At 46.4% G+C, this 27,555-nt stretch overlaps 1 protein-coding gene across 1 annotated transcript in view; it reads left to right on the top strand.

Moving 5' to 3' along the window:
• Window positions 1-10,174: 10,174 nt before the first annotated feature.
• Window positions 10,175-27,555, top strand: part of LOC106606614 (hormonally up-regulated neu tumor-associated kinase homolog A) — a 37,137-nt gene continuing 19,756 nt past the window's right edge. The window contains 4 exon segments of the mRNA XM_082958329.1: window positions 10,175-11,126; window positions 23,173-23,315; window positions 24,433-24,582; window positions 25,603-25,658. Of these exon segments, the coding sequence (XP_082814455.1) occupies window positions 10,887-11,126; window positions 23,173-23,315; window positions 24,433-24,582; window positions 25,603-25,658 (589 nt within the window). The 5' untranslated portion in view covers window positions 10,175-10,886.

The raw sequence follows: 27,555 nt of genomic DNA, 5'->3' as shown, positions 1-27,555 counted from the left end.
ATTCATCATATAATCAGAATACAGCGGGGTGTAAACAGTGCAATGAAATACTTACTTGCAAGCTACCTCTTAACATAGTCCTTATGTCATACAGCATGTCTAGGCGGGTATGATATTTGTGCGTCTGTAACTTTCTCCCTCATTAATATTCACAATTCATCAGGACCGACAACGACGAGACAGCCTATAGGGAGGTCAGAGACCTGACCCTGTGGTACCAGGACGACAACCTCTCCCTCAACGTGATCAAGACAAAGGAGACGATTGTGGACTACAGGAAAAAGGAGGACCGAGCACATCCCCATTCTCATCGACGGGGCTGTAGTGGAGCAGGTTGAGAGCTTCAAGTTCCTTGGTGTCCACATCACCAACAAACTAACATGGTCCAAACACACCAAGACAGTTGTGAAGAGGGCACTACAAAACCTTTTCCCCCTCAGGAGACTGAAAAGATTTGGCATGGGTCCTCAGATCCTCAAAAGGTTCTACCGCTGCACCATCGAGAGCATCCTGACTGGTTGCATCACTGCCTGGTATGGCAACTGCTTGGCCTCCAACCGCAAGGCACTACAGAGGGTAGAGCAAATGGCCCAGTACATCACTTGAGCCAAGCTTCCTGCCATCCAGGACCTCTATACCAAGCGGTGTCAGAGGAAGGCCCTAAAAATTGTCAAAGACTCCAGCCACCCCAGTCATAGACTGTTCTCTCTGCTTACCGCACGGCAAGCAGTACCGGAGTGCCAAGTCTAGGTCCAAGAGGCATCTAAACAGCCTCTACCCCCAAGCCATAAGACTCCTGAACAGCTAATCAAAGGGCTAATCCCCCCCCACCCCCCTTTTACCCCACTGCTACTCTCTGTTGTTATCATCTATGCATAGTCACTTTAATAACTCTACCTATATGTACATATTACCTCAACTAACCGGTGCCCCCACACATTGACTCTGTACAGATACCCCCCTGTATATAGTCTCGATATTGTTATTTTACTACTGCTCTTTAATTACTTGTTACTTTTATTTCTTATTCTGATCTGTATTTTATTTTTTTTACACCGCATTGTTGGTTAGGGGCTCGTAAGTAAGCATTTCTCTGTAAGGTCTACAGCTGTTGTATTGGGCGCATGTGACTAATACAATTTGATTTGATTTGACTATCCGTTACCATGGTATCATCCACATTAATGTAGAAGTGTTTAGAAAAATATTCTAATCTTATTTACAATAAAAGTGACTTCTAATGACAATACATTATTTACTATTCATTTCTATTGGGAACAAGATCATCTGAAACACAACCAAAACAAACAGCAGATGGATCCAACCAGTTTGTAGAGTCACCAGCTTGATGCCGTCATTGCAGGCTAGGAATATGGGACCAAATACTAAACGTTTCACTACTTTATTAATACACATCAGTGAATTTGTCCCAATACTTTGGGTTCCTCTTAAACGGGGGGACAATGTAGAAAAAGTGCTGTAATAAAAAGATCTGTAATATGGATGAAAAAAAACTCAAATTAAAGATGACAGTCTGCACTTTGTATAATTTCAAATCCAAAGTGCTGGAGTACAGAGCCAAAACAACCAAATATTTCACTCTCCCAATACTTCTGTTCATTACATTATGACTCTCAGTTCATTACAATATGACTCTCAGTTCATTACATTATGACTCTCAGTTCATTACATTATGACTCTCAGTTCATTACATTATGACTCTCAGTTCATTACATTATGACTCTCAGTTCATTACAATATGACTCTCAGATCATTACATCATGACTCTCAGATCATTACATTATGACTCTCAGTTCATTACATTATGACTCTCAGTTCATTACATTATGACTCTCAGTTCATTACATTATGACTCAGTTCATTACATTATGACTCTCAGTTCATTACATTATGACTCTCAGTTCATTACATCATGACTCTCAGTTCATTACATTATGACTCTCAGTTCATTACATCATGACTCTCAGTTCATTACATTATGACTCTCAGTTCATTACATCATGACTCTCAGTTCATTACATCATGACTCTCAGTTCATTACATCATGACTCTCAGTTCATTACATTATGACTCTCAGTTCATTACATTATGACTCTCCGTTCATTACATCATGACTCTCAGTTCAATACATTATGACTCTCAGTTCATTACATTATGATTCTCAGTTCATTACATTATGATTCTCAGTTAATTACATTATGACTCTCAGTTCATTACATTATGACTCTCAGTTCATTACATTATGACTCTCAGTTCATTACATTATGACTCTCAGTTCATTACATCATGACTCTCAGTTCATTACATTATGACTCTCAGTTCATTACATCATGACTCTCGGTTCATTACATCATGACTCTCAGTTCATTACATTATGACTCTCGGTTCATTACATTATGACTCTCAGTTCATTACATCATGACTCTCGGTTCATTACATCATGACTCTCGGTTCATTACATTATGACTCTCAGTTCATTACATTATGACTCTCAGTTCATTACATTATGACTCTCAGTTCATTACATTATGACTCTCGGTTCATTACATCATGACTCTCAGTTCATTACATTATGACTCTCAGTTCATTACATTATGACTCTCAGTTCATTACATCATGACTCTCAGTTCCATTACATTATGACTCTCAGTTCATTACATCATGACTCTCGGTTCATTACATCATGACTCTCGATTCATTACATCATGACTCTCAGTTCATTACATTATGACTCTCAGTTCATTACATTATGACTCTCAGTTCATTACATCATGACTCTCAGTTCCATTACATTATGACTCTCAGTTCATTACATCATGACTCTCGGTTCATTACATCATGACTCTCGGTTCATTACATCATGACTCTCAGTTCATTACATTATGACTCTCAGTTCATTACATTATGACTCTCGGTTCATTACATCATGACTCACAGTTCATTACATTATGACTCTCGGTTCATTACATCATGACTCTCAGTTCATTACATTATGACTCTCAGTTCATTACATTATGACTCTCAGTTCATTACATTATGACTCTCAGTTCATTACATTATGACTCTCAGTTCCATTACATTATGACTCTCAGTTCATTACAATATGACTCTCAGTTCATTACATTATGACTCTCAGTTCATTACAATAGGACTCTCAGTTCATTACATTATGACTCTCAGTTCATTACAATATGACTCTTAGTTCATTACAATAGGACTCTCAGTTCATTACATTATGACTCTCAGTTCATTACAATATGACTCTCAGTTCATTACATCATGACTCTCGGTTCATTACATCATGACTCTCGGTTCATTACATCATGACTCTCAGTTCATTACATTATGACTCTCGGTTCATTACATTATGACTCTCAGTTCATTACATCATGACTCTCGGTTCATTACATCATGACTCTCGGTTCATTACATTATGACTCTCAGTTCATTACATTATGACTCTCAGTTCATTACATTATGACTCTCAGTTCATTACATTATGACTCTCGGTTCATTACATCATGACTCTCAGTTCATTACATTATGACTCTCAGTTCATTACATTATGACTCTCAGTTCATTACATCATGACTCTCGGTTCATTACATCATGACTCTCGGTTCATTACATCATGACTCTCAGTTCATTACATTATGACTCTCAGTTCATTACATTATGACTCTCAGTTCATTACATCATGACTCTCAGTTCCATTACATTATGACTCTCAGTTCATTACATCATGACTCTCGGTTCATTACATCATGACTCTCGGTTCATTACATCATGACTCTCAGTTCATTACATTATGACTCTCAGTTCATTACATTATGACTCTCGGTTCATTACATCATGACTCACAGTTCATTATATTATGACTCTCGGTTCATTACATTATGACTCTCAGTTCATTACATTATGACTCTCAGTTCATTACATTATGACTCTCAGTTCATTACATTATGACTCTCAGTTCCATTACATTATGACTCTCAGTTCATTACAATATGACTCTCAGTTCTTTACATTATGACTCTCAGTTCATTACAATAGGACTCTCAGTTCATTACATTATGACTCTCAGTTCATTACAATATGACTCTTAGTTCATTACAATAGGACTCTCAGTTCATTACATTATGACTCTCAGTTCATTACAATATGACTCTCAGTTCATTACATCATGACTCTCGGTTCATTACATCATGACTCTCAGTTCATTACATTATGACTCTCGGTTCATTACATTATGACTCTCAGTTCATTACATTATGACTCTCGGTTCATTACATCATGACTCTCAGTTCATTACATTATGACTCTCAGTTCATTACATTATGACTCTCAGTTCATTACAATATGACTCTCAGTTCATTACATTATGACTCTCAGTTCATTACATCATGACTCTCAGATCATTACATCATGACTCTTAGTTCATTACAATAGGACTCTCAGTTCATTACATTATGACTCTCAGTTCATTACAATATGACTCTCAGTTCATTACATCATGACTCTCGGTTCATTACATCATGACTCTCAGTTCATTACATTATGACTCTCGGTTCATTACATTATGACTCTCAGTTCATTACATTATGACTCTCGGTTCATTACATCATGACTCTCAGTTCATTACATTATGACTCTCAGTTCATTACATTATGACTCTCAGTTCATTACAATATGACTCTCAGTTCATTACATTATGACTCTCAGTTCATTACATCATGACTCTCAGATCATTACATCATGACTCTCAGTTCCATTACATTATGACTCTCAGTTCATTACAATATGCCTCTTAGTTCATTACAATAGGACTCTCAGTTCATTACATTATGACTCTCAGTTCATTACAATATGACTCTCAGTTCATTACAATATGACTCTCAGTTCATTACATTATGACTCTCAGTTCATTACATTATGACTCTCAGTTCATTACATTATGACTCTCAGTTCATTACATCATGACTCTCAGTTCATTACATTATGACTCTCAGTTCATTACATTATGACTCTCAGTTTATTACATTATGACTCTCGGTTCATTACATCATGACTCTCAGTTCATTACATTATGACTCTCAGTTCATTACATTATGACTCTCAGTTCATTACATCATGACTCTCAGTTCCATTACATTATGACTCTCAGTTCATTACATCATGACTCTCGGTTCATTACATCATGACTCTCGGTTCATTACATCATGACTCTCAGTTCATTACATTATGACTCTCAGTTCATTACATTATGACTCTCAGTTCATTACATCATGACTCTCAGTTCCATTACATTATGACTCTCAGTTCATTACATCATGACTCTCGGTTCATTACATCATGACTCTCGGTTCATTACATCATGACTCTCAGTTCATTACATTATGACTCTCAGTTCATTACATTATGACTCTCGGTTCATTACATCATGACTCACAGTTCATTACATTATGACTCTCGGTTCATTACATCATGACTCTCAGTTCATTACATTATGACTCTCAGTTCATTACATTATGACTCTCAGTTCATTACATTATGACTCTCAGTTCATTACATTATGACTCTCAGTTCCATTACATTATGACTCTCAGTTCATTACAATATGACTCTCAGTTCATTACATTATGACTCTCAGTTCATTACAATAGGACTCTCAGTTCATTACATTATGACTCTCAGTTCATTACAATATGACTCTTAGTTCATTACAATAGGACTCTCAGTTCATTACATTATGACTCTCAGTTCATTACAATATGACTCTCAGTTCATTACATCATGACTCTCGGTTCATTACATCATGACTCTCAGTTCATTACATTATGACTCTCGGTTCATTACATTATGACTCTCAGTTCATTACATTATGACTCTCGGTTCATTACATCATGACTCTCAGTTCATTACATTATGACTCTCAGTTCATTACATTATGACTCTCAGTTCATTACAATATGACTCTCAGTTCATTACATTATGACTCTCAGTTCATTACATCATGACTCTCAGATCATTACATCATGACTCTCAGTTCCATTACATTATGACTCTCAGTTCATTACAATATGACTCTTAGTTCATTACAATAGGACTCTCAGTTCATTACATTATGACTCTCAGTTCATTACAATATGACTCTCAGTTCATTACAATATGACTCTCAGTTCATTACATTATGACTCTCAGTTCATTACATTATGACTCTCAGTTCATTACATTATGACTCTCAGTTCATTACATTATGACTCTCAGTTCATTACATTATGAATCTCAGTTCATTACATTATGACTCTCAGTTCATTACATTATGACTCTCAGTTCATTACATTATGACTCTCAGTTCATTACAATATGACTCTCAGATCATTACATTATGACTCTCAGTTCATTACATCATGACTCTCAGTTCATTACATTATGACTCTCAGTTCATTACATTATGACTCTCAGTTCATTACATTATGACTCTCAGTTCATTACAATATGACTCTCAGTTCATTACATTATGACTCTCAGTTCATTACATCATGACTCTCTGTTCATTACATTATGACTCTCAGTTCATGACATCATGACTCTCAGATCATTACATTATGACTCTCAGTTCATTACATCATGACTCTCAGTTCATTACATTATGACTCTCGGTTCATTACATCATGACTCTCAGTTCATTACATTATGACTCTCAGTTCATTACATCATGACTCTCAGTTCCATTACATTATGACTCTCAGATCATTACATTATGACTCTCAGTTCATTACATCATGACTCTCAGTTCATTACATTATGACTCTCGGTTCATTACATCATGACTCTCAGTTCATTACATTATGACTCTCAGTTCATGACATCATGACTCTCAGATCATTACATTATGACTCTCAGTTCATTACATCATGACTCTCAGTTCATTACATCATGACTCTCAGTTCATTACATTATGACTCTTGGTTCATTACATCATGACTCTCAGTTCATTACATTATGACTCTCAGTTCATTACATCATGACTCTCAGTTCATTACATTATGACTCTCAGTTCATTACAATAGGGTTAGTGTTTCCTTACCACCTGGCCATATCACCATGTTTCAGCGTGTGTTGTCAGAGTCGACTTCCTGCTCTAGAAAGCTATCTGTGTCTCCTAACACCTATGTGTAAACAGAAGACGGGCATCGCAAACACATTTCCCCCCCAAAAAATACAGTTGGCTACAACCGTGTTAAAACAATGTACAGTAAGTGTGTATTTTGCATTTGAAATGATTTTGATGTGATTCATGTTTCTAGAACCGTACTGGAATTGAGAATCGATTCACGTTTAGATGGAGTATTTGGATGTTTTGACTCCCAGATCCAATTCACACTTTAAACAGAACATTTATGGTCCATGGACTAAGGTGTAACGTTATCCCGTACAAGAACGTAGGACGACCCCTTGACAACGGTGAGTCGAGGAAATTTCTGGTTTTGCGACAACCAATCATATCGCCGTCTGCAACCAAGAAGTAACCAAGAATTACACTCGCCAACCAATCCGAGACGCCAGTGTAACCAAGAAGTAACCAAGAATTGACCAATGAGGGTAGAGCTATGGCGGGACCTTTAAACGCTAGAAGAGGACCATAGAAAAATATATTTCCTCTCAGGTCATTTTTTAAATACAAACTTTCCCCTTTTATATCCACAGCAGACACAGAGCCCAGCTTCAGAAAACTGCCAAATGGAAGCCCTGTCTTAACGGACAGTAATGATTCCAGGATTTACAGGACAAAACTACTAAAAGAGGGTGGAGCAAGGCTGTGTCTCCAGACGAACTGGTGGATTCAGCCAGGAGGGCTGTACTGCTCAGAGGTGGCAACCCAGCAAGCAGGGCGCTGGGTCAGCAGGAGATGCAATTTGACCTTTATAAGGAACAGACCTTCAAGGTAGCCTAGTGGTTAGAGTGGAGGGGCGGCAGGTAGCCTAGTGGTTAGAGTGGGGGGGCGGCAGGTAGCCTAGTGGTTAGAGTGGAGGGGCGGCAGGTAGCCTAGTGGTTAGAGTGGAGGGGCGGCAGGTAGCCTAGTGGTTAGAGTGGAGGGGCGGCAGGTAGCCTAGTGGTTAGAGTGGAGGGGCGGCAGGTAGCCTAGTGGTTTGAGTGTAGGGGGGGCAGGTAGCCTAGTGGTTAGAGTGGAGGGGCGGCAGGTAGCCTAGTGGTTAGAGTGGAGGGGCGGCAGGTAGCCTAGTGGTTTGAGTGTTGGACTAGAATCTAACAGCTGAAAGGTTGCAAGATTGAAACCCTGAGCTGACAAGGTAAAACTCTGCCGTTCTGCTCCTGAACAAGGCAGTTAACCCACTGTTCCTAGGCCGTCATTGAAAATAAGAGTTTGTTCTTAACTGACTTGCCTAGTTAAATAAAGGTTAAATAAATGTAAAATTAAGGTAAAATAAATGTAAAAAAGGTGTGTGGTTGAAAATGTGAGGGATGGGTTATGTTGCAACTAATGAGGATTCAGTCAAGAGGTGGCAACCCAGCAAGCAGGGCACAGCCAACGAGGAGTGATTTCAAAAGTCATGCCGCTAATAAAATGGTTTTAAATGAATACATGGAGCTTTTCCCTGAGAGACAGGAGGCTATCTGGATTAACACAAACATCCTCCACACCTGTGCTTGCCAGTCCATCAGTCAGTCCCCTGTCCTAAGGATATCCGCTCATCAGTCGAGGTTATGCCAACAGGAATTAACACACGACACAGTTGACATAGACTACCTGGCTGGCTCATTCCGTAACGTCATTACCGCCAACCTACACGAACTAGCGGGTTGGAGGGTACTGCGTAATACTACCAATAGATGGCGCCACATTCTAGTTATTTTTGCTCCCATTTCTCCAATGTCTTGATTTTGTCATTGTGTCTTGACCGCATGGTCCGGTAGACAAAGCAAGGTGGAGGCAATGCGGTGAGCTCACACTTTGCAGCGGACAGAACAATTCAATAGCCTATGTTTTCTTTGGCTATAAATGACAACACCAACAAAAACATCCAATGGCTGGATTTGTTTTGCAAAACATGACAAAATTTGAGAAATAGTTTTTAATTTGTAAGCGTTATTTGTTCCTTAACCTACCGCACAAAATATATGTTTGGTAGATATGAACGATTAATATTGGCACCAAGAAATAGGTCTCTTCACATCTTCCTGTTCAGGACCGAAATGTAAGAGATTGAATGTAAAAGCAACAGTTTCTTATGAATTCAACAGAGCGTTTGTCCTGTGTGTGTCTGTTCATAGACGAGAAGCAGGAGGAAACTGAGCTCAACCTCTCTTAATGGGGAGACCTTCAAAGCGGCGCCGCGCTTTGTTCACTTTCATTGTCATTAATTCATACATTAAATCAGTTTCATCCATGTGGATGAAGAAAACAGGGGGGGGGGGGGGGGGGGGAATGATCATATAAATACAGATGCCCGTTTTACCATGGACTGCGTGTTACTGTTCATGTTGAAGATGTGTATCTGTTGCAATAGCTGTATGGATTTGACAGCACAAAGAAAATAAGGTACTGATATAAAAAATAAAACTATACAAAAAAAAAAGCAAATATCATTGTGTGGGAGTATAATTTAGCCCACAGTCAGTTGTTTTGAGATGTCACAATATAAAAACGTCCATCAGACAAGCACGTGGGTGTGTAGCTCATTTGGTTATTGGCACGCGGAGACCGCTTGTTATTGTGTCAGCAGAATACTTGGAATGGAGAGGAACAACCCTTTTACGCAATATTCCACTTCATAAATCAACACATTTCTTTGTGCCTTAAAAGAACATGCAACACACGCCCCTATATTTGCATATAGCCTACATACCACTTCATTCAGGTTAAGGATATGAATTGGTTAATAAAATAACCTCGTGGTGTAGGCTATTCTGTCTATCTGTTTTGAAGACAAGTCCCTTTAGGTGAAGGAGAAGGGTCAATCTTTCTCCAAACAGCAAGAAAAATCAATAGGCTCATTAATCAAAGTCCGTGTTCTTTATCTACCAGGAGTCACCTTCCAATCAGGGCAGAGAGAAGACATGATATCATCCCTATAGCCAGTCTCCAGGCGAGTTAGACCTGGCTTTGTTTGAGCTGCAGGGGAGTGCTACAGTATTTGGAGATGAGGAGAGAGGGAGAAGAAGCATGGTCTTAGGGCGGGGTTTGGGTCTCTGGATCTCACGTCTCCTCCCGCCGCCGTCTCTGATAGGATTACAGTTCAGCCCGGTTACCAAGTCGGGGAGCTTTTTCACACAAACAATTAACGCCCACCCACTGAACCGGGAAAGTCGCTTCGAACCAAACAGCGTGCTTCACATTCAACAGTCTATTCAGTAATCACCCAACGCAAAGGAACGCTCATTACAGAACAGTTTGAGAGAGTGACAGAGAGACAAGTTGAATGAACAACACTTTCGTTTGTTTCTCACAGGATTTAAGGATATTTACACTGACTTCAGGTCTTTTTAACAACGTTTTGGCAATATATTTATATTTTTCCTCAGTCAAAAAAGACTATTTTGTATTATACTCTGTACATGGGACCGTTACATAAAGTGATTGAAAACGTTTGGACGCGTCACAATCTCAAGAAACTGCTGAGTGCGCGCATACATGCCGTCGCTTTAGGTTGAACAGGTTAGCTCGGATTTCCGTTAAATATTTACAATTATTTGTGACAGGGCACCGGACAGGCAGACTTTACTTCAGATGCACCTCACATACACGACAGACCCCGTTTAGAGCGCAGAGGAGAGCGAGGAACAAAAACCTACGGGGTCAAAAACAAAACAAACCGTTTGTAGTTTGACAGTTAGAAGCGGTTATGCCAGCCGCTGACTTCGACATGGTGGTTGACAGTCCCCGGTTACACGGGGGTAAAGCCCCTGCCTCTACCCCCAACAACGAGAACGTTGTCCCGGCTTCCCTAAGCAGTCCTGCCGTGGATATCCTGCGGAACTTCTACCATACCAAGCGGGTGGGAAACTACTTGATCGGGAGGAAACTTGGAGAGGGCTCCTTCGCTAAAGTCCGAGAGGGACTACATGCCATGACCGGAGAAAAGGTAGGCTAGTTGACAGTACTGGAACCTAATTGTTAAGTTTTTTTGTTGATGGATGGATATATTTTGATACATTTGTTTCGCTTTGTTTGGTTCGTTTCTCGCGCGTAAAGTTACAATAGTGATAGAAATCGTCCCATTTTGCCATGCATGTGGGATCATTTATTTTGGATGTTGAAATGTAAAACACTTGAAATCTTTTGCCAAGTGACCAATCTTCCTATAGTTACAAGAATATGTATTAGACATTTTGACAACTTTTTACTAGCTGCTTAAATTAGACACCTTAATTACCTAATTATAACATGGGTTTACAATAGCCTCCTATTTAAACACTTAAACATGTAAATAGCCACTTTACATTGAAATGTGATGTCATGCCATTGATATTTTCTGCCACGTTTAACGTCCTATAGAATGGCTAATAGCTGCAGCGGATAGATGATGTAGTCACATACATGGTCATAATGTTTGCCGGGGTCGATAATGATACGTTCCCCAGCAACAACAACAAAATGTCACTGAAACAGAAGAGGGAGCTAACAAAGAGTCACTGACCAACAATCAAAACGAAACAGGTGGGGTTTTTAGGAGCGTTTCTTAAAGTTGACTAGCAACAACAACTGGGACCTAAAAGACACCCACCCTGAGCATCCACTACATTTGCCCAAGAAGAGGCAAACAAAAGAAGAAAAAAAAACACACCAAACTTAAAGACAGGAAGCAAACCTAAAAGGGATAGCAAAACAAAATAATATAAAGGATTGCTTTTCTAGAAATCAAAATAGGGAGAGCCAACTAAAGGTGTTGACCCTCCACATCTCTCAAGGCATTAACGAGATGACAACCAGCACAGGTGTAACACATACTGACTAAAGAGGTGACACCAATCAGTGCGTCCTACGTGCTAACGAGCTATATGTGCTAACTAGCTATATGTGCTAACGAGCTAACGAGCTATATATGCTAACGAGCTATATGTGCTAACGAGCTAAATATGCTAACGAGCTATACGTGCTAACGAGCTAAATGTGCTAACGAGCTAAATGTGCTAACGAGCTAAATGTGCTAACGAGCTATACGTGCTAACGAGCTATACGTGCTAACGAGCTAAATGTGCTAACGAGCTAAATGTGCTAACGAGCTATATGTGCTAACGAGCTATATGTGCTAACGAGCTATATGTGCTAACGAGCTATATGTGCTAACGAGCTAAATGTGCTAACGAGCTATATGTGCTAACGAGCTATATGTGCTAACGAGCTAAATGTGCTAACGAGCTATATGTGCTAACGAGCTAAATGTGCTAACGAGCTATATGTGCTAACGAGCTAAATGTGCTAACGAGCTATATGTGCTAACGAGCTATATGTGCTAACGGTGTGCAACCTCAAAACATCAATGGAAAAACCAAAACCTGTAACAATAACCCAATTCTACCTTATTTCACAACTCATAATGACACGAGGTATGATGTACACATGCAACCCTATTGTAATAATGACACATTCATTATGAATGGTCTCCTATAGACCAGCACAGTGGGAGTGAACACACACACACACACTCTCCTGCCCAAAACCCAGCTTGAATATTATCAATATTTACTGTAGTGCATGTTCTGTACCATGTGGTGGGTAGTGGCTGTGCTGTGTTGAGCTGTGCTTTGTTGTGTTAAGCTGTGTTGTGCTGTGTTGTGCTATGTTGAGCTGTGTTGTGTTGTGCTGTGTTGTGCTGTGTTGTGTTGAGCTGTGTTGTGCTGTGTTGTGTTGTGTTGTGTTGTGCTGTGCTGTGTTGTGTTATGTTGAGCTGTGCTGTGTTGACCTGTGCTCTCTAGAGAGATCTCCTCTGAAACAGAACGAGACTGTCCTAATGAATAGACCAGCACATGAGAAAGTGGCGCGGGTACTTACATATGAAATTACGTCTTTGATAAGTGTGTGTGTGTGTGTGTGTGTGTGTGTGTGTGTGTGGTGTGTGTGTGTGTGTGTGTGTGTGTGCGTGTGTGTGTGTGTGTTTCGTCATCAACGTAGAGCTGTGATATGGGCTACCATTGGCCACTGGTTGCCTTTGTCTCTCTGGGCTCTCTGTGCTTTTGAGGTGCAGCCAAATGCATTAGCATATTACAAAAACACATACCCCTTTTCCTCACAGTGTGTCGTGTCTGTATGTGTTTTTCACTGTGTGTGTGTGTGTTTTTTCACTGTGTGTGTGTGTGTGTTTTTTACTGTGTGTGTGTGTGTGTTTTTCACTGTGTGTGTGTGTGTGTTTTTCACTGTGTGTGTGTGTGTTTTTTCACTGTGTGTGTGTGTGTGTGTGTTTTTTACTGTGTGTTTTTTCACTGTGTCTGTATGTGTTTTTCACTGTGTGTGTGTGTTTTTTCACTGTGTGTGTGTGTGTGTGTGTTTCACGTGTGTGTGTTTCACGTGTGTGTGTGTGTGTTTTTTCACGTGTGTGTGTGTGTTTTTCACGTGTGTGTGTTTTCACTGTGTGTGTGTGTGTGTGTGTGTGTGTTTTTTCTCACCATGTGTGTGTTTGTTTGTGTGACCTGAAATTCCTATTTAGAATATTAAAGAAATTGACCCCCCTGCCTGTATCCCTTTCACTCTGTAGCTGTAGAGAGAGAGAGAACGCTCCTCTCTTTTCTCCTTCCCTTGTTCCCTTTGTATGGATGATGCAAACACTTGGCAATCACAGTCATGAGAGAGGAGGGGAGAGAGGAGGGGAGAGGAGAGGAGAGGAGCAGCGCTGCTCTCTGGGTCGTCTACTACGGGATGCAGGGGGTGGTGGGGGGGAGAGCGGTATTACATCAGCGGCGGTAGTAAGGAAGGAGCGGTGCTTTGTGATAGGACAGGCACGGCCGTGAGAGACAGAACAGAGGAGGTTGGTACTGAATGGGGAAGGAAAAAGGATGGAAGAGGATGGAGCCATCACTGGAAACAACGGTGTATTTTGGGGTCAGTGTCTGGGGCGCTGAGAAACGTGTGGGGGATCATATTATTACAAAGGAAAGAGGGAGAGGGGGAGGTCAGGGAGATAACACATGTTGTGTATGATGAATCTGTTTTGAATGTATGTAACCCACTTTCCCCGCATGACCTCATTCCCCCCTCTTCCACCCCCCCCCTTCCCTCTGTGCCTGTCTGAGAGAGAGAAGATAAACAACAGTTGTTCAGATGGCCCCTGGGCTGAGAACCCCCTCCTAACTCGCCCCGTCCCCCCCCCTCCTAACTCGCCCTGTCTCCTCTCCCCTCCTCCTAACTCGCCCTGTCTCCTCTCCCCCCCTCCTAACTCGCCCTGTCTCCTCTCCCCTCCTCCTAACTCACCCTGTCTCCTCTCCCCTCCTCCTAACTCGCCCTGTCTCCCCTCCCCCAGTATACCCCCACTCTCCGTCTCCCCTCCCCCAGTATACCCCCACTCTCCGTCTCCCCTCCCCCAGTATACCCCCACTCTCCGTCTCCCCTCCCCCAGTATACCCCCACTCTCCGTCTCCCCTCCCCCAGTATACCCCCACTCTCCATCTCCCCTCCACCAGTATACCCCCACTCTCTGTCTCCCCTCCCCCAGTATACCCCCACTCTCTGTCTCCTCTCCCCCAGTATACCCCCACTCTCCGTCTCCCCTCCCCCAGTATACCCCCACTCTCCATCTCCCCTCCCCCAGTATACCCCCACTCTCCATCTCCCCTCCACCAGTATACCCCCACTCTCTGTCTCCTCTCCCCCAGTATACCCCCACTCTCTGTCTCCCCTCCCCCAGTATACCCCCACTCTCTGTCTCCTCTCCCCCAGTATACCCCCACTCTCCATCTCCCCTCCCCCAGTATACCCCCACTCTCCATCTCCCCTCCCCCCACTCTCCATCTCCCCTCCACCAGTATACCCCCACTCTCCATCTCCCCTCCACCAGTATACCCCCACTCTCCGTCTCCCCTCCCCCAGTATACCCCCACTCTCCATCTCCCCTCCCCCAGTATACCCCCACTCTCCGTCTCCCCTCCCCCAGTATACCCCCACTCTCCATCTCCCCTCCAACAGTATACCCCCCACTCTCCATCTCCCCTCCAACAGTATACCCCCACTCTCCATCTCCCCTCCCCCAGTATACCCCCACTCTCCGTCTCCCCTCCCCCAGTATACCCCCACTCTCCATCTCCCCTCCCCCAGTATACCCCCACTCTCCGTCTCCCCTCCCCCAGTATACCCCCACTCTCCATCTCCCCTCCAACAGTATACCCCCACTCTCCGTCTCCCCTCCCCCAGTATACCCCCACTCTCCGTCTTCCCTCCCCAGTATACCCCCACTCTCCGTCGCCCCTCCCCCAGTATACCCCCACTCTCCATCTCCCCTCCCCCAGTATACCCCCCACTCTCCATCTCCTCTCCACCAGTATACCCCCACTCTCCATCTCCTCTCCCCCAGTATACCCCCACTATAAACAGTAGATATCTATTGATCTGATGTCAGTAGTTATCTAGGTGGTAGAGAATAGTAGGCGGATGGAGACAGTGGGAGGTAGTGGGATGGAGACAGTGGGAGGGAGTGGGACGGAGACAGTGGGAGGTAGTGGGATGGAGACAGTGGGAGGTAGTGGGATGGAGACAGTGGGAGGTAGTGGGATGGAGACAGTGGGAGGTAGTGGGATGGAGACAGTGGGAGGTAGTGGGATGGAGACAGTGGGAGGTAGTGGGATGGAGACAGTGGGAGGTAGTGGGACGGAGACAGTGGGAGGTAGTGGGATGGAGACAGTGGGAGGTAGTGGGATGGAGACAGTGGGAGATGTGGGACGGAGACAGTGGGAGATTGTGGGACAGAGACAGTGGGAGGTTGTGGGACAGAGACAGTGGGAGGTAGTGGGATGGAGACAGTGGGAGGTAGTGGGATGGAGACAGTGGGAGGTAGTGGGATGGAGACAGTGGGAGGTAGTGGGACGGAGACAGTGGGAGGTAGTGGGACGGAGACAGTGGGAGGTAGTGGGACGGAGACAGTGGGAGATGTGGGACGGAGACAGTGGGAGGTTGTGGGACGGAGACAGTGGGAGGTAGTGGGACGGAGACAGTGGGAGGTAGTGAGACGGAGACAGTGGGAGGTAGTGGGACGGAGACAGTGGGAGGTAGTGAGACGGAGACAGTGGGAGGTAGTGAGATGGAGACAGTGGGAGGTAGTGGGATGGAGACAGTGGGAGGTAGTGAGATGGAGACAGTGGGAGGTAGTGGGATGGAGACAGTGGGAGGTAGTGAGATGGAGACAGTGGGAGGTTGTGGGATGGAGACAGTGGGAGGTAGTGGGATGGAGACAGTGGGAGGTAGTGGGATGGAGACAGTGGGAGGTAGTGGGACGGAGACAGTGGGAGGTAGTGGGACGGAGACAGTGGGAGGTAGTGGGACGGAGACAGTGGGAGGTAGTGGGACGAAGACAGTGGGAGGTAGTGGGACGGAGACAGTGGGAGGTAGTGGGACGGAGACAGTGGGAGGTAGTGGGATGGAGACAGTGGGAGGTAGTGGGATGGAGACAGTGGGAGGTAGTGGGATGGAGACAGTGGGAGGTAGTGGGATGGAGACAGTGGGAGGTAGTGGGATGGAGACAGTGGGAGGTAGTGAGATGGAGACAGTGGGAGGTAGTGGGATGGAGACAGTGGGAGGTAGTGAGATGGAGACAGTGGGAGGTAGTGGGATGGAGACAGTGGGAGGTAGTGAGATGGAGACAGTGGGAGGTAGTGGGATGGAGACAGTGGGAGGTAGTGAGATGGAGACAGTGGGAGGTAGTGGGATGGAGACAGTGGGAGGTAGTGAGATGGAGACAGTGGGAGGTAGTGGGACGGAGACAGTGGGAGGTAGTGGGATGGAGACAGTGGGAGGTAGTGGGATGGAGACAGTGGGAGGTAGTGAGATGGAGGTAGAGGGATGGAGACAGTGGGAGGTAGTGAGACGGAGACAGTGGGAGGTAATGAGATGGAGACAGTGGGAGGTAGTGAGACGGAGACAGTGGGAGGTAATGAGATGGAGACAGTGGGAGGTAGTGAGACGGAGACAGTGGGAGGTAGTGGGATGGAGACAGTGGGAGGTAGTGGGATGGAGACAGTGGGAGGTAGTGAGATGGAGGTAGAGGGATGGAGACAGTGGGAGGTAGTGAGATGGAGGTAGAGGGATGGAGACAGTGGGAGGTAGTGAGACGGAGACAGTGGGAGGTAGTGGGATGGAGGTAGAGGGATGGAGACAGTGGGAGGTAGTGAGACGGAGACAGTGGGAGGTAGTGGGATGGAGACAGTGGGAGGTAGTGGGATGGAGACAGTGGGAGGTAGTGGGATGGAGACAGTGGGAGTTAGTGGGATGGAGACAGTGGGAGGTAGTGAGACGGAGACAGTGGGAGGTAGTGAGATGGAGACAGTGGGAGGTAGTTGGATGGAGACAGTGGGAGGTAGTGGGATGGAGGTAGTGGGAGGTAGTGGGATGGAGACAGTGGGAGGTAGTGAGACGGAGACAGTGGGAGGTAGTGGGATGGAGACAGTGGGAGGTAGTGGGACGGAGACAGTGGGAGGTAGTGGGATGGAGACAGTGGGAGGTAGTGGGATGGAGACAGTGGGAGGTAGTGGGATGGAGACAGTGGGAGGTAGTGAAACGGAGACAGTGGGAGGTAGTGAGATGTAGACAGTGGGAGGTAGTGGGAGGTAGTGGGATGAGACAGTGGGAGGTAGTGGGATGGAGACAGTGGGAGGTAGTGAGACGGAGACAGTGGGAGGTAGTGAGATGGAGGTAGTGGGATGGAGACAGTGGGAGGTAGTGAGATGTAGACAGTGGGAGGTAGTGGGATGGAGACAGTGGGAGGTAGTGGGATGGAGACAGTGGGAGGTAGTGGGATGGAGACAGTGGGAGGTAGTGGGATGGAGACAGTGGGAGGTAGTGAGACGGAGACAGTGGGAGGTAGTGGGAGGTAGTGGGATGAGACAGTGGGAGGCAGTGGGATGGAGACAGTGGGAGGTAGTGAGACGGAGACAGTGGGAGGTAGTGAGATGGAGGTAGTGGGATGGAGACAGTGGGAGGTAGTGAGATGTAGACAGTGGGAGGTAGTGGGATGGAGACAGTGGGAGGTAGTGGGATGGAGACAGTGGGAGGTAGTGAGACGGAGACAGTGGGAGGTAGTGAGATGGAGGTAGTGAGACGGAGACAGTGGGAGGTAGTGAGATGGAGGTAGTGGGAGGTAGTGGGATGGAGACAGTGGGAGGTAGTGGGATGGAGACAGTGGGAGGTAGTGAGACGGAGACAGTGGGAGGTAGTGAGATGGAGGTAGTGGGATGGAGACAGTGGGAGGTAGTGGGATGGAGACAGTGGGAGGTAGTGGGATGGAGGCAGTGGGATGGAGGTAGTGGGATGGAGGCAGTGGGAGGTAGTGGGATGGAGACAGTGGGAGGTAGTGGGATGGAGACAGTGGGAGGTAGTGGGATGGAGACAGTGGGAGGTAGTGGGATGGAGACAGTGGGAGGTAGTGGGATGGAGGCAGTGGGATGGAGGTAGTGGGATGGAGGCAGTGGGAGGTAGTGGGATGGAGACAGTGGGAGGTAGTGGGAGGTAGTGGGATGGAGGTAGTGGGATGGAGGTAGTGGGATGGAGGTAGTGGGATGGAGGTAGTGGGATGGAGACAGTGGGAGGTAGTGGGATGGAGGTAGTGGGAGGTAGTGGGATGTAGACAGTGGGAGGTAGTGAGATGGAGACAGTGGGAGGTAGAGGGATGGAGACAGTGGGAGGTAGTGGGATGGAGACAGTGGGAGGTAGTGGGATGGAGACAGTGGGAGGTAGTGGGATGGAGACAGTGGGAGGTAGTGGGATGGAGACAGTGGGAGGTAGTGGGATGGAGACAGTGGGAGGTAGTGGGATGGAGACAGTGGGAGGTAGTGGGATGGAGACAGTGGGAGGTAGTGGGATGGAGACAGTGGGAGGTAGTGGGATGGAGACAGTGGGAGGTAGTGGGATGGAGACAGTGGGAGGTAGTGAGACGGAGACAGTGGGAGGTAGTGGGATGGAGACAGTGGGAGGTAGTGGGACGGAGACAGTGGGAGGTAGTGGGATGGAGACAGTGGGAGGTAGTGGGATGGAGACAGTGGGAGGTAGTGGGACGGAGACAGTGGGAGGTAGTGAGATGGAGACAGTGGGAGGTAGTGGGACGGAGACAGTGGGAGGTAGTGAGATGGAGACAGTGGGAGGTAGTGGGATGGAGACAGTGGGAGGTAGTGAGATGGAGACAGTGGGAGGTAGTGGGATGGAGACAGTGGGATGGAGACAGTGGGAGGTAGTGGGACGGAGACAGTGGGAGGCAGTGGGACGGAGACAGTGGGAGGTAGTGGGATGGAGACAGTGGGAGGCAGTGGGACGGAGACAGTGGGAGGCAGTGGGATGGAGACAGTGGGAGGCAGTGGGACGGAGACAGTGGGAGGTAGTGAGATGTAGACAGTGGGAGGGAGTGGGAGGTAGTGGGATGGAGACAGTGGGAGGTAGTGAGACAGAGACAGTGGGAGGTAGTGAGATGGAGGTAGTGAGACGGAGACAGTGGGAGGTAGTGAGATGGAGACAGTGGGAGGTAGTGGGATGAGACAGTGGGAGGTAGTGGGATGGAGACAGTGGGAGGTAGTGGGATGGAGGTAGTGGGAGGTTGTGGGATGGAGACAGTGGGAGGCAGTGGGATGGAGACAGTGGGAGGTAGTGGGACAGAGACAGTGGGAGGTAGTGAGATGGAGACAGTGGGAGGTAGTGGGATGGAGACAGTGGGAGGTAGTGGGACAGAGACAGTGGGAGGTAGTGGGATGGAGACAGTGGGAGGTAGTGAGATGGAGGTAGTGGGAGGTAGTGGGATGGAGACAGTGGGAGGTAGTGGGATGGAGACAGTGGGAGGTAGTGAGATGGAGACAGTGGGAGGTAGTGAGACGGAGACAGTGGGAGGTAGTGAGACGGAGACAGTGGGAGGTAGTGAGACGGAGACAGTGGGAGGTAGTGGGACAGAGACAGTGGGAGGTAGTGGGATGGAGACAGTGGGAGGTAGTGAGATGGAGACAGTGGGAGGTAGTGGGATGGAGACAGTGGGAGGTAGTGGGATGGAGACAGTGGGAGGTAGTGAGATGGAGACAGTGGGAGGTAGTGAGATGGAGACAGTGGGAGGTAGTGGGATGGAGGTAGAGGGAGGTAGTGGGATGGAGACAGTGGGAGGTAGTGGGACAGAGACAGTGGGAGGTAGTGAGATGGAGACAGTGGGAAGGAGATAGTGGGAGGCTTATTCGTGTTCACAAGAATTGGAGAGTGAGCTGTGTTTAATTGTTTGAAGAAGATTAGCCCGTATGTGAAGTATCTTAGAGGGTATTTTAAGATTAACCACACAGACACAGAAAGACAGGCAGGCAGGCAGGCAGAAGGTTAAATCTGGGACATAATGCCCTAACGTCCACCCGCTCCTCTCTCTTTCTGTGTGTGTGTGTGTGTGTGTGTTAGAGAGTCTGTGAGCTGTTATAAACTGAGTGGGAAGCGAACCTTACCCTCCTCTATCGGTGGAGAAAGGGAGGCCAAATGGTTAGTTCATGTCCCCCATTCGCCACATATATACTATAAACCTCTCACACACACACACACACACACACACACACACACACACACACACACACACACACACACACACACACACACACACACACACACACACACACACACACACACACACACACACCCCTGCAGGCTCTAATGGTATAGTGTGTTAGACATGCTGGAGGCAGCTGCTGTAGTGACACAGACCAGTACAGGTTACTATATACAGGAGGGTAGGGACAGACCAGTACAGGTTACTATATACAGGAGGATTGGAGACAGACCAGTACAGGTTACTATATACAGGAGGATTGGAGACAGACCAGTACAGGTTACTATATACAGGAGGATTGGAGACAGACCAGTACAGGTTACTATATACAGGAGGGGATGGACAGACCAGTACAGGTTACTATATACAGGAGGATTGGAGACAGACCAGTACAGGTTACTATATACAGGAGGGGATGGACAGACCAGTACAGGTTACTATATACAGGAGGATTGGAGACAGACCAGTACAGGTTACTATATACAGGAGGGTAGGGACAGACCAGTACAGGTTACTACATACAGGAGGATTGGAGACAGACCAGTACAGGTTACTATATACAGGAGGATTGGAGACAGACCAGTACAGGTTACTATATACAGGAGGATTGGAGACAGACCAGTACAGGTTACTATATACAGGAGGGGATGGATAGACCAGTACAGGTTACTATATACAGGAGGATTGGAGACAGACCAGTACAGGTTACTATATACAGGAGGATTGGAGACAGACCAGTACAGGTTACTATATACAGGAGGGGTTGGACAGACCAGTACAGGTTACTATATACAGGAGGATTGGAGACAGACCAGTACAGGTTACTATATACAGGAGGATTGGAGACAGACCAGTACAGGTTACTATATACAGGAGGGGTTGGACAGACCAGTACAGGTTACTATATACAGGAGGATTGGAGACAGACCAGTACAGATTACTATATACAGGAGGATTGGAGACAGACCAGTACAGGTTACTATATACAGGAGGGGTTGGACAGACCAGTACAGGTTACTATATACAGGAGGATTGGAGACAGACCAGTACAGGTTACTATATACAGGAGGATTGGAGACAGACCAGTACAGGTTACTATATACAGGAGGATTGGAGACAGACCAGTACAGGTTACTATATACAGGAGGGGATGGACAGACCAGTACAGGTTACTATATACAGGAGGATTGGAGACAGACCAGTACAGGTTACTATATACAGGAGGGGATGGACAGACCAGTACAGGTTACTATATACAGGAGGGGTTGGACAGACCAGTACAGGTTACTATATACAGGAGGATTGGAGACAGACCAGTACAGGTTACTATATACAGGAGGATTGGAGACAGACCAGTACAGGTTACTATATACAGGAGGATTGGAGACAGACCAGTACAGGTTACTATATACAGGAGGATTGGAGACAGACCAGTACAGGTTACTATATACAGGAGGGCTTCTCTCTCTCTCTCCCATCCACCGCTTCGTTCCATGCCTGTTTCACATTTCCACCAGTCTCCTGGTCCATTCTCCATGGGTAAAGTTGTTAATGATATCATATCTCACAGAGTGGAGTGGTCAGGCTGCGCTGTGTCTGTAGCCTAGAGAGTGATCTTCTTATTTCTCTCTATCCCTCCTCCCTTTCCTCCCTCTCTCCTTCACTCCCTTCCCTCCCTCTCTCCTTCCCTCCCTCTCTCCTTCCCTCCCTCCTCCCTTCCCTCCCTCTCTCCTTCCCTCCCTCTCTCCTTCCTTCCTTCCCTCCCTCCTCCCTTTCCCTCCCTCCTCCCCTTCCCTCCCTCCTCCCTTCCCTCCGTCTCTCCTGCACTCCCTCTCTCCTTCCCACCCTCTCTCCTTCCCTCCCTCTCTCCTTCCCACCCTCTCTCCTTCCCCCCTCTCTCCTTCCCTCCCTCTCTCCTTCCCACCCTCTCTCCTTCCCTCACCCTCTCTCCTTCCCCCCTCTCCTTCCTCCTTCCCTCCCCCTCTCTCCTCCTCCCTCCCTCTCTCCTTCCCTCCCTCCCTCCCTCCCCCCCTCCTCCCTCCCTCCGTCTCTCCTTCCCTCCCTCTCTCCTTCCCACCCTCTCTCCTTCCCTCCCTCTCTCCTTCCCACCCTCTCTCCTTCCCACCCTCTCTCCTTCCCTCCCTCTCTCCTTCCCACCCTCTCTCTTCCCTCCCTCTCTCCTTCCCTCCCTCTCTCCTTCCCACCCTCTCTCCTTCCCACCCTCTCTCCTTCCCTCCCTCCTCCCTTCCCTCCGCTCTCCTTCCCACCCTCTCTCCTTCCCTCCCTCTCTCCTTCCCTCCCTCTCTCCTTCCCACCCTCTCTCCTTCCCACCCTCTCTCCTTCCCTCTCGCTCTCCTTCCCTCCCTCCCTCCTCCCTCCTCCCTTTCCCTCCGTCTCTCATCCCTCCCTCCTCCCTTCCCTCCCTCTCTCCCAGGTTGCAGTAAAGGTGATAGATAAGAGGAAGGCGAAGAAGGACTCGTATGTGACTAAGAACCTCCGTAGAGAGGGTCATATCCAACAGATGATCAGACACCCCAACATCACCCAGCTGCTGGACATACTGGAGACTGAGAACAGGTACTATACTATGTACAATACTATACTATATACTATACTATACTATACTATACTATATACTATACTATAGACTATACTATATACTATACTATAGACTACTGGACATACTGGTGATGGAGTTGTGTCCTGTCATCTGTTATCATCAGTTACTACCTGGTGATGGAGTTGTCCTGTCATCTGTTATCATCAGTTACTACCTGGTGATGGAGTTGTCCTGTCATCTGTTATCATCAGTTACTACCTGGTGATGGAGTTGTGTCCTGTCATCTGTTATCATCAGTTACTACCTGGTGATGGAGTTGTCCTGTCATCTGTTATCATCAGTTACTACCTGGTGATGGAGTTGTGTCCTGTTATCATCAGTTACTACCTGGTGATGGAGTTGTGTCCTGTTATCATCAGTTACTACCTGGTGATGGAGTTGTGTCCTGTTATCATCAGTTACTACCTGGTGATGGAGTTGTGTCCTGTTATCATCAGTTACTACCTGGTGATGGAGCTGTGTCCTGTTATCATCAGTTACTACCTGGTGATGGAGTTGTGTCCTGTTATCATCAGTTACTACCTGGTGATGGAGTTGTGTCCTGTTATCATCAGTTACTACCTGGTGATGGAGTTGTGTCCTGTTATCATCAGTTACTACCTGGTGATGGAGTTGTGTCCTGTTATCATCAGTTACTACCTGGTGATGGAGTTGTGTCCTGTTATCATCAGTTACTACCTGGTGATGGAGTTGTGTCCTGTTATCATCAGTTACTACCTGGTGATGGAGTTGTGTCCTGTTATCATCAGTTACTACCTGGTGATGGAGTTGTGTCCTGTTATCATCAGTTACTACCTGGTGATGGAGTTGTGTCTGTTATCATCAGTTACTACCTGGTGATGGAGTTGTGTCCTGTTATCATCAGTTACTACCTGGTGATGGAGTTGTGTCCTGTCATCTGTTATCATCAGTTACTACCTGGTGATGGAGTTGTGTCCTGTTATCATCAGTTACTACCTGGTGATGGAGTTGTGTCCTGTCATCTGTTATCATCAGTTACTACCTGGTGATGGAGTTGTGTCCTGTTATCATCAGTTACTACCTGGTGATGGAGTTGTGTCCTGTTATCATCAGTTACTACCTGGTGATGGAGTTGTGTCCTGGAGGAAACCTCATGAACCGGATCTACGATAAGAAGAAGCTGGATGAGAGAGAGACGCAGAAATACGTTCGTCAGCTGGTGATGGCTGTGGAGCATCTACACAGAGCTGGAGTGGTGCACAGGTACACACACACACAGAGACATACACACACACACACACACAGAGACATACACACACACACCACACAGAGACATACACACACACACCACACAGAGACATACACACACACACCACACAGAGACATACACACACACACCACACAGAGACATACACACCACACAGAGACACACACACCACACACACACACAGAGACATACACACCACACACACACAGAGACATACACACACACACCACACAGAGACATACACACACACACACACAGAGACATACACACACACACCACACAGAGACATACACACACACACCACACAGAGACATACACACACACACACACAGAGACATACACACACACACCACACAGAGACATACACACACACACCACACAGAGACATACACACACACACACACACAGAGACATACACACACACACCACACAGAGACACACACACCACACACACACACACAGAGACATACACACCACACACACACAGAGACATACACACACACCACACACACACACACAGAGACATACACACCACACACACACACACACACACACACACACACACACACACACACACACACACCACACCACACCACACACACACACACCACACACAGAGACACACACACACACACACAGAGACATACACACCACACACACACACACAGAGACATACACACCACACACACACACCACACCACACCACACACACCACACACACACACCACACACAGAGACACACACACACCACACACACACACCCCACACACACCACACACACACACACACACACACACACACACACACCACACACACACCACACACACACACACACACACACACACACACACACACACACACACACACACACACACACACACACACACACACACACACACACACACACACACACATAGAGACACACACACACAGCTCTTCAGCATAGTATCAGCATATGCCAGCTGTAATGAGATGATTTAACCAGTGACTGTAATGTTCCTCTCTGTGTCTCACAGGGACCTGAAGATTGAGAACCTGCTGTTGGATGAACAGGACAACATCAAGCTAATAGGTAACCACCTTTTACCTAACCAACCCCGAGTGTGTGTGTGTGTGTGGTGTGGTGTGTGTGTGTGGTGTGGTGTGGTGTGGTGTGTGTGGTGTGGTGTGGTGTGTGTGGTGTGTGTGTGTGTGGTGTGTGTGTGGTGTGGTGTGAGTGTGTGTGTGTGTGTGGTGTGGTGTGTGTGTGTGTGGTGTGAGTGTGTGTGGTGTGTGTGTGGTGTGAGTGTGTGTGGTGTGAGTGTGTGTGGTGTGAGTGTGTGTGGTGTGTGTGTGTGTGTGTGTTATTTAAAAGAAAGTCAGCTGCAAAAGGTAAAGTCCCACGACAGAAAAGAGATAAAGATTTAACTAACCAAACAGAGTGACTCAGTCAACAGAAGCTAGGAGGAACAGACCTACCTCTTCCAGAGTAGCAGGATGTTTCAGGAGAACAGAGACCTCTTCCAGAGTAGCAGGGTGTTTCAGTAGAACAGAGACCTACCTCTTCCAGAGTAGCAGGGTGTTTCAGTAGAACAGAGCCGTACCTCTTCCAGAGTAGCAGGATGTTTCAGTAGAACAGAGACCTCTTCCAGAGTAGCAGGATGTTTCAGTAGAACAGAGGCCTCTTCCAGAGTAGCAGGATGTTTCAGTAGAACAGAGCCGTACCTCTTCCAGAGTAGCAGGATGTTTCAGGAGAACAGAGACCTCTTCCAGAGTAGCAGGGTGTTTCAGTAGAACAGAGCCCTACCTCTTCCAGAGTAGCAGGATGTTTCAGGAGAACAGAGACCTCTTCCAGAGTAGCAGGATGTTTCAGGAGAACAGAGCCCTCCTCTTCCAGAGTAGCAGGATGTTTCAGTAGAACAGAGACCTCTTCCAGAGTAGCAGGATGTTTCAGTAGAACAGAGGCCTCTTCCAGAGTAGCAGGATGTTTCAGTAGAACAGAGGCCTCTTCCAGAGTAGCAGGATGTTTCAGTAGAACAGAGACCTACCTCTTCCAGAGTAGCAGGGTGTTTCAGTAGAACAGAGCCCTACCTCTTCCAGAGTAGCAGGATGTTTCAGTAGAACAGAGACCTCTTCCAGAGTAGCAGGATGTTTCAGTAGAACAGAGCCGTACCTCTTCCAGAGTAGCAGGATGTTTCAGGAGAACAGAGACCTCTTCCAGAGTAGCAGGGTGTTTCAGTAGAACAGAGCCCTACCTCTTCCAGAGTAGCAGGATGTTTCAGGAGAACAGAGCCCTACCTCTTCCAGAGTAGCAGGATGTTTCAGGAGAACAGAGCCCTCCTCTTCCAGAGTAGCAGGATGTTTCAGTAGAACAGAGACCTCTTCCAGAGTAGCAGGATGTTTCAGTAGAACAGAGGCCTCTTCCAGAGTAGCAGGATGTTTCAGTAGAACAGAGACCTACCTCTTCCAGAGTAGCAGGGTGTTTCAGTAGAACAGAGCCGTACCTCTTCCAGAGTAGCAGGATGTTTCAGGAGAACAGAGCCCTCCTCTTCCAGAGTAGCAGGATGTTTCAGTAGAACAGAGACCTCTTCCAGAGTAGCAGGATGTTTCAGTAGAACAGAGACCTCTTCCAGAGTAGCAGGATGTTTCAGTAGAACAGAGCCGTACCTCTTCCAGAGTAGCAGGATGTTTCAGGAGAACAGAGACCTCTTCCAGAGTAGCAGGGTGTTTCAGTAGAACAGAGCCCTACCTCTTCCAGAGTAGCAGGATGTTTCAGGAGAACAGAGCCCTACCTCTTCCAGAGTAGCAGGATGTTTCAGGAGAACAGAGCCCTCCTCTTCCAGAGTAGCAGGATGTTTCAGTAGAACAGAGACCTCTTCCAGAGTAGCAGGATGTTTCAGTAGAACAGAGGCCTCTTCCAGAGTAGCAGGATGTTTCAGTAGAACAGAGGCCTCTTCCAGAGTAGCAGGATGTTTCAGTAGAACAGAGCC

This window comes from Salmo salar, chromosome 11, assembly GCF_965601325.2.
Source record: "Salmo salar chromosome 11, fSalSal1, whole genome shotgun sequence".
Classification (NCBI taxonomy): Eukaryota; Metazoa; Chordata; class Actinopteri; order Salmoniformes; family Salmonidae; genus Salmo; species Salmo salar.
This window is presented reverse-complemented; position numbering and strand designations above follow the sequence as displayed.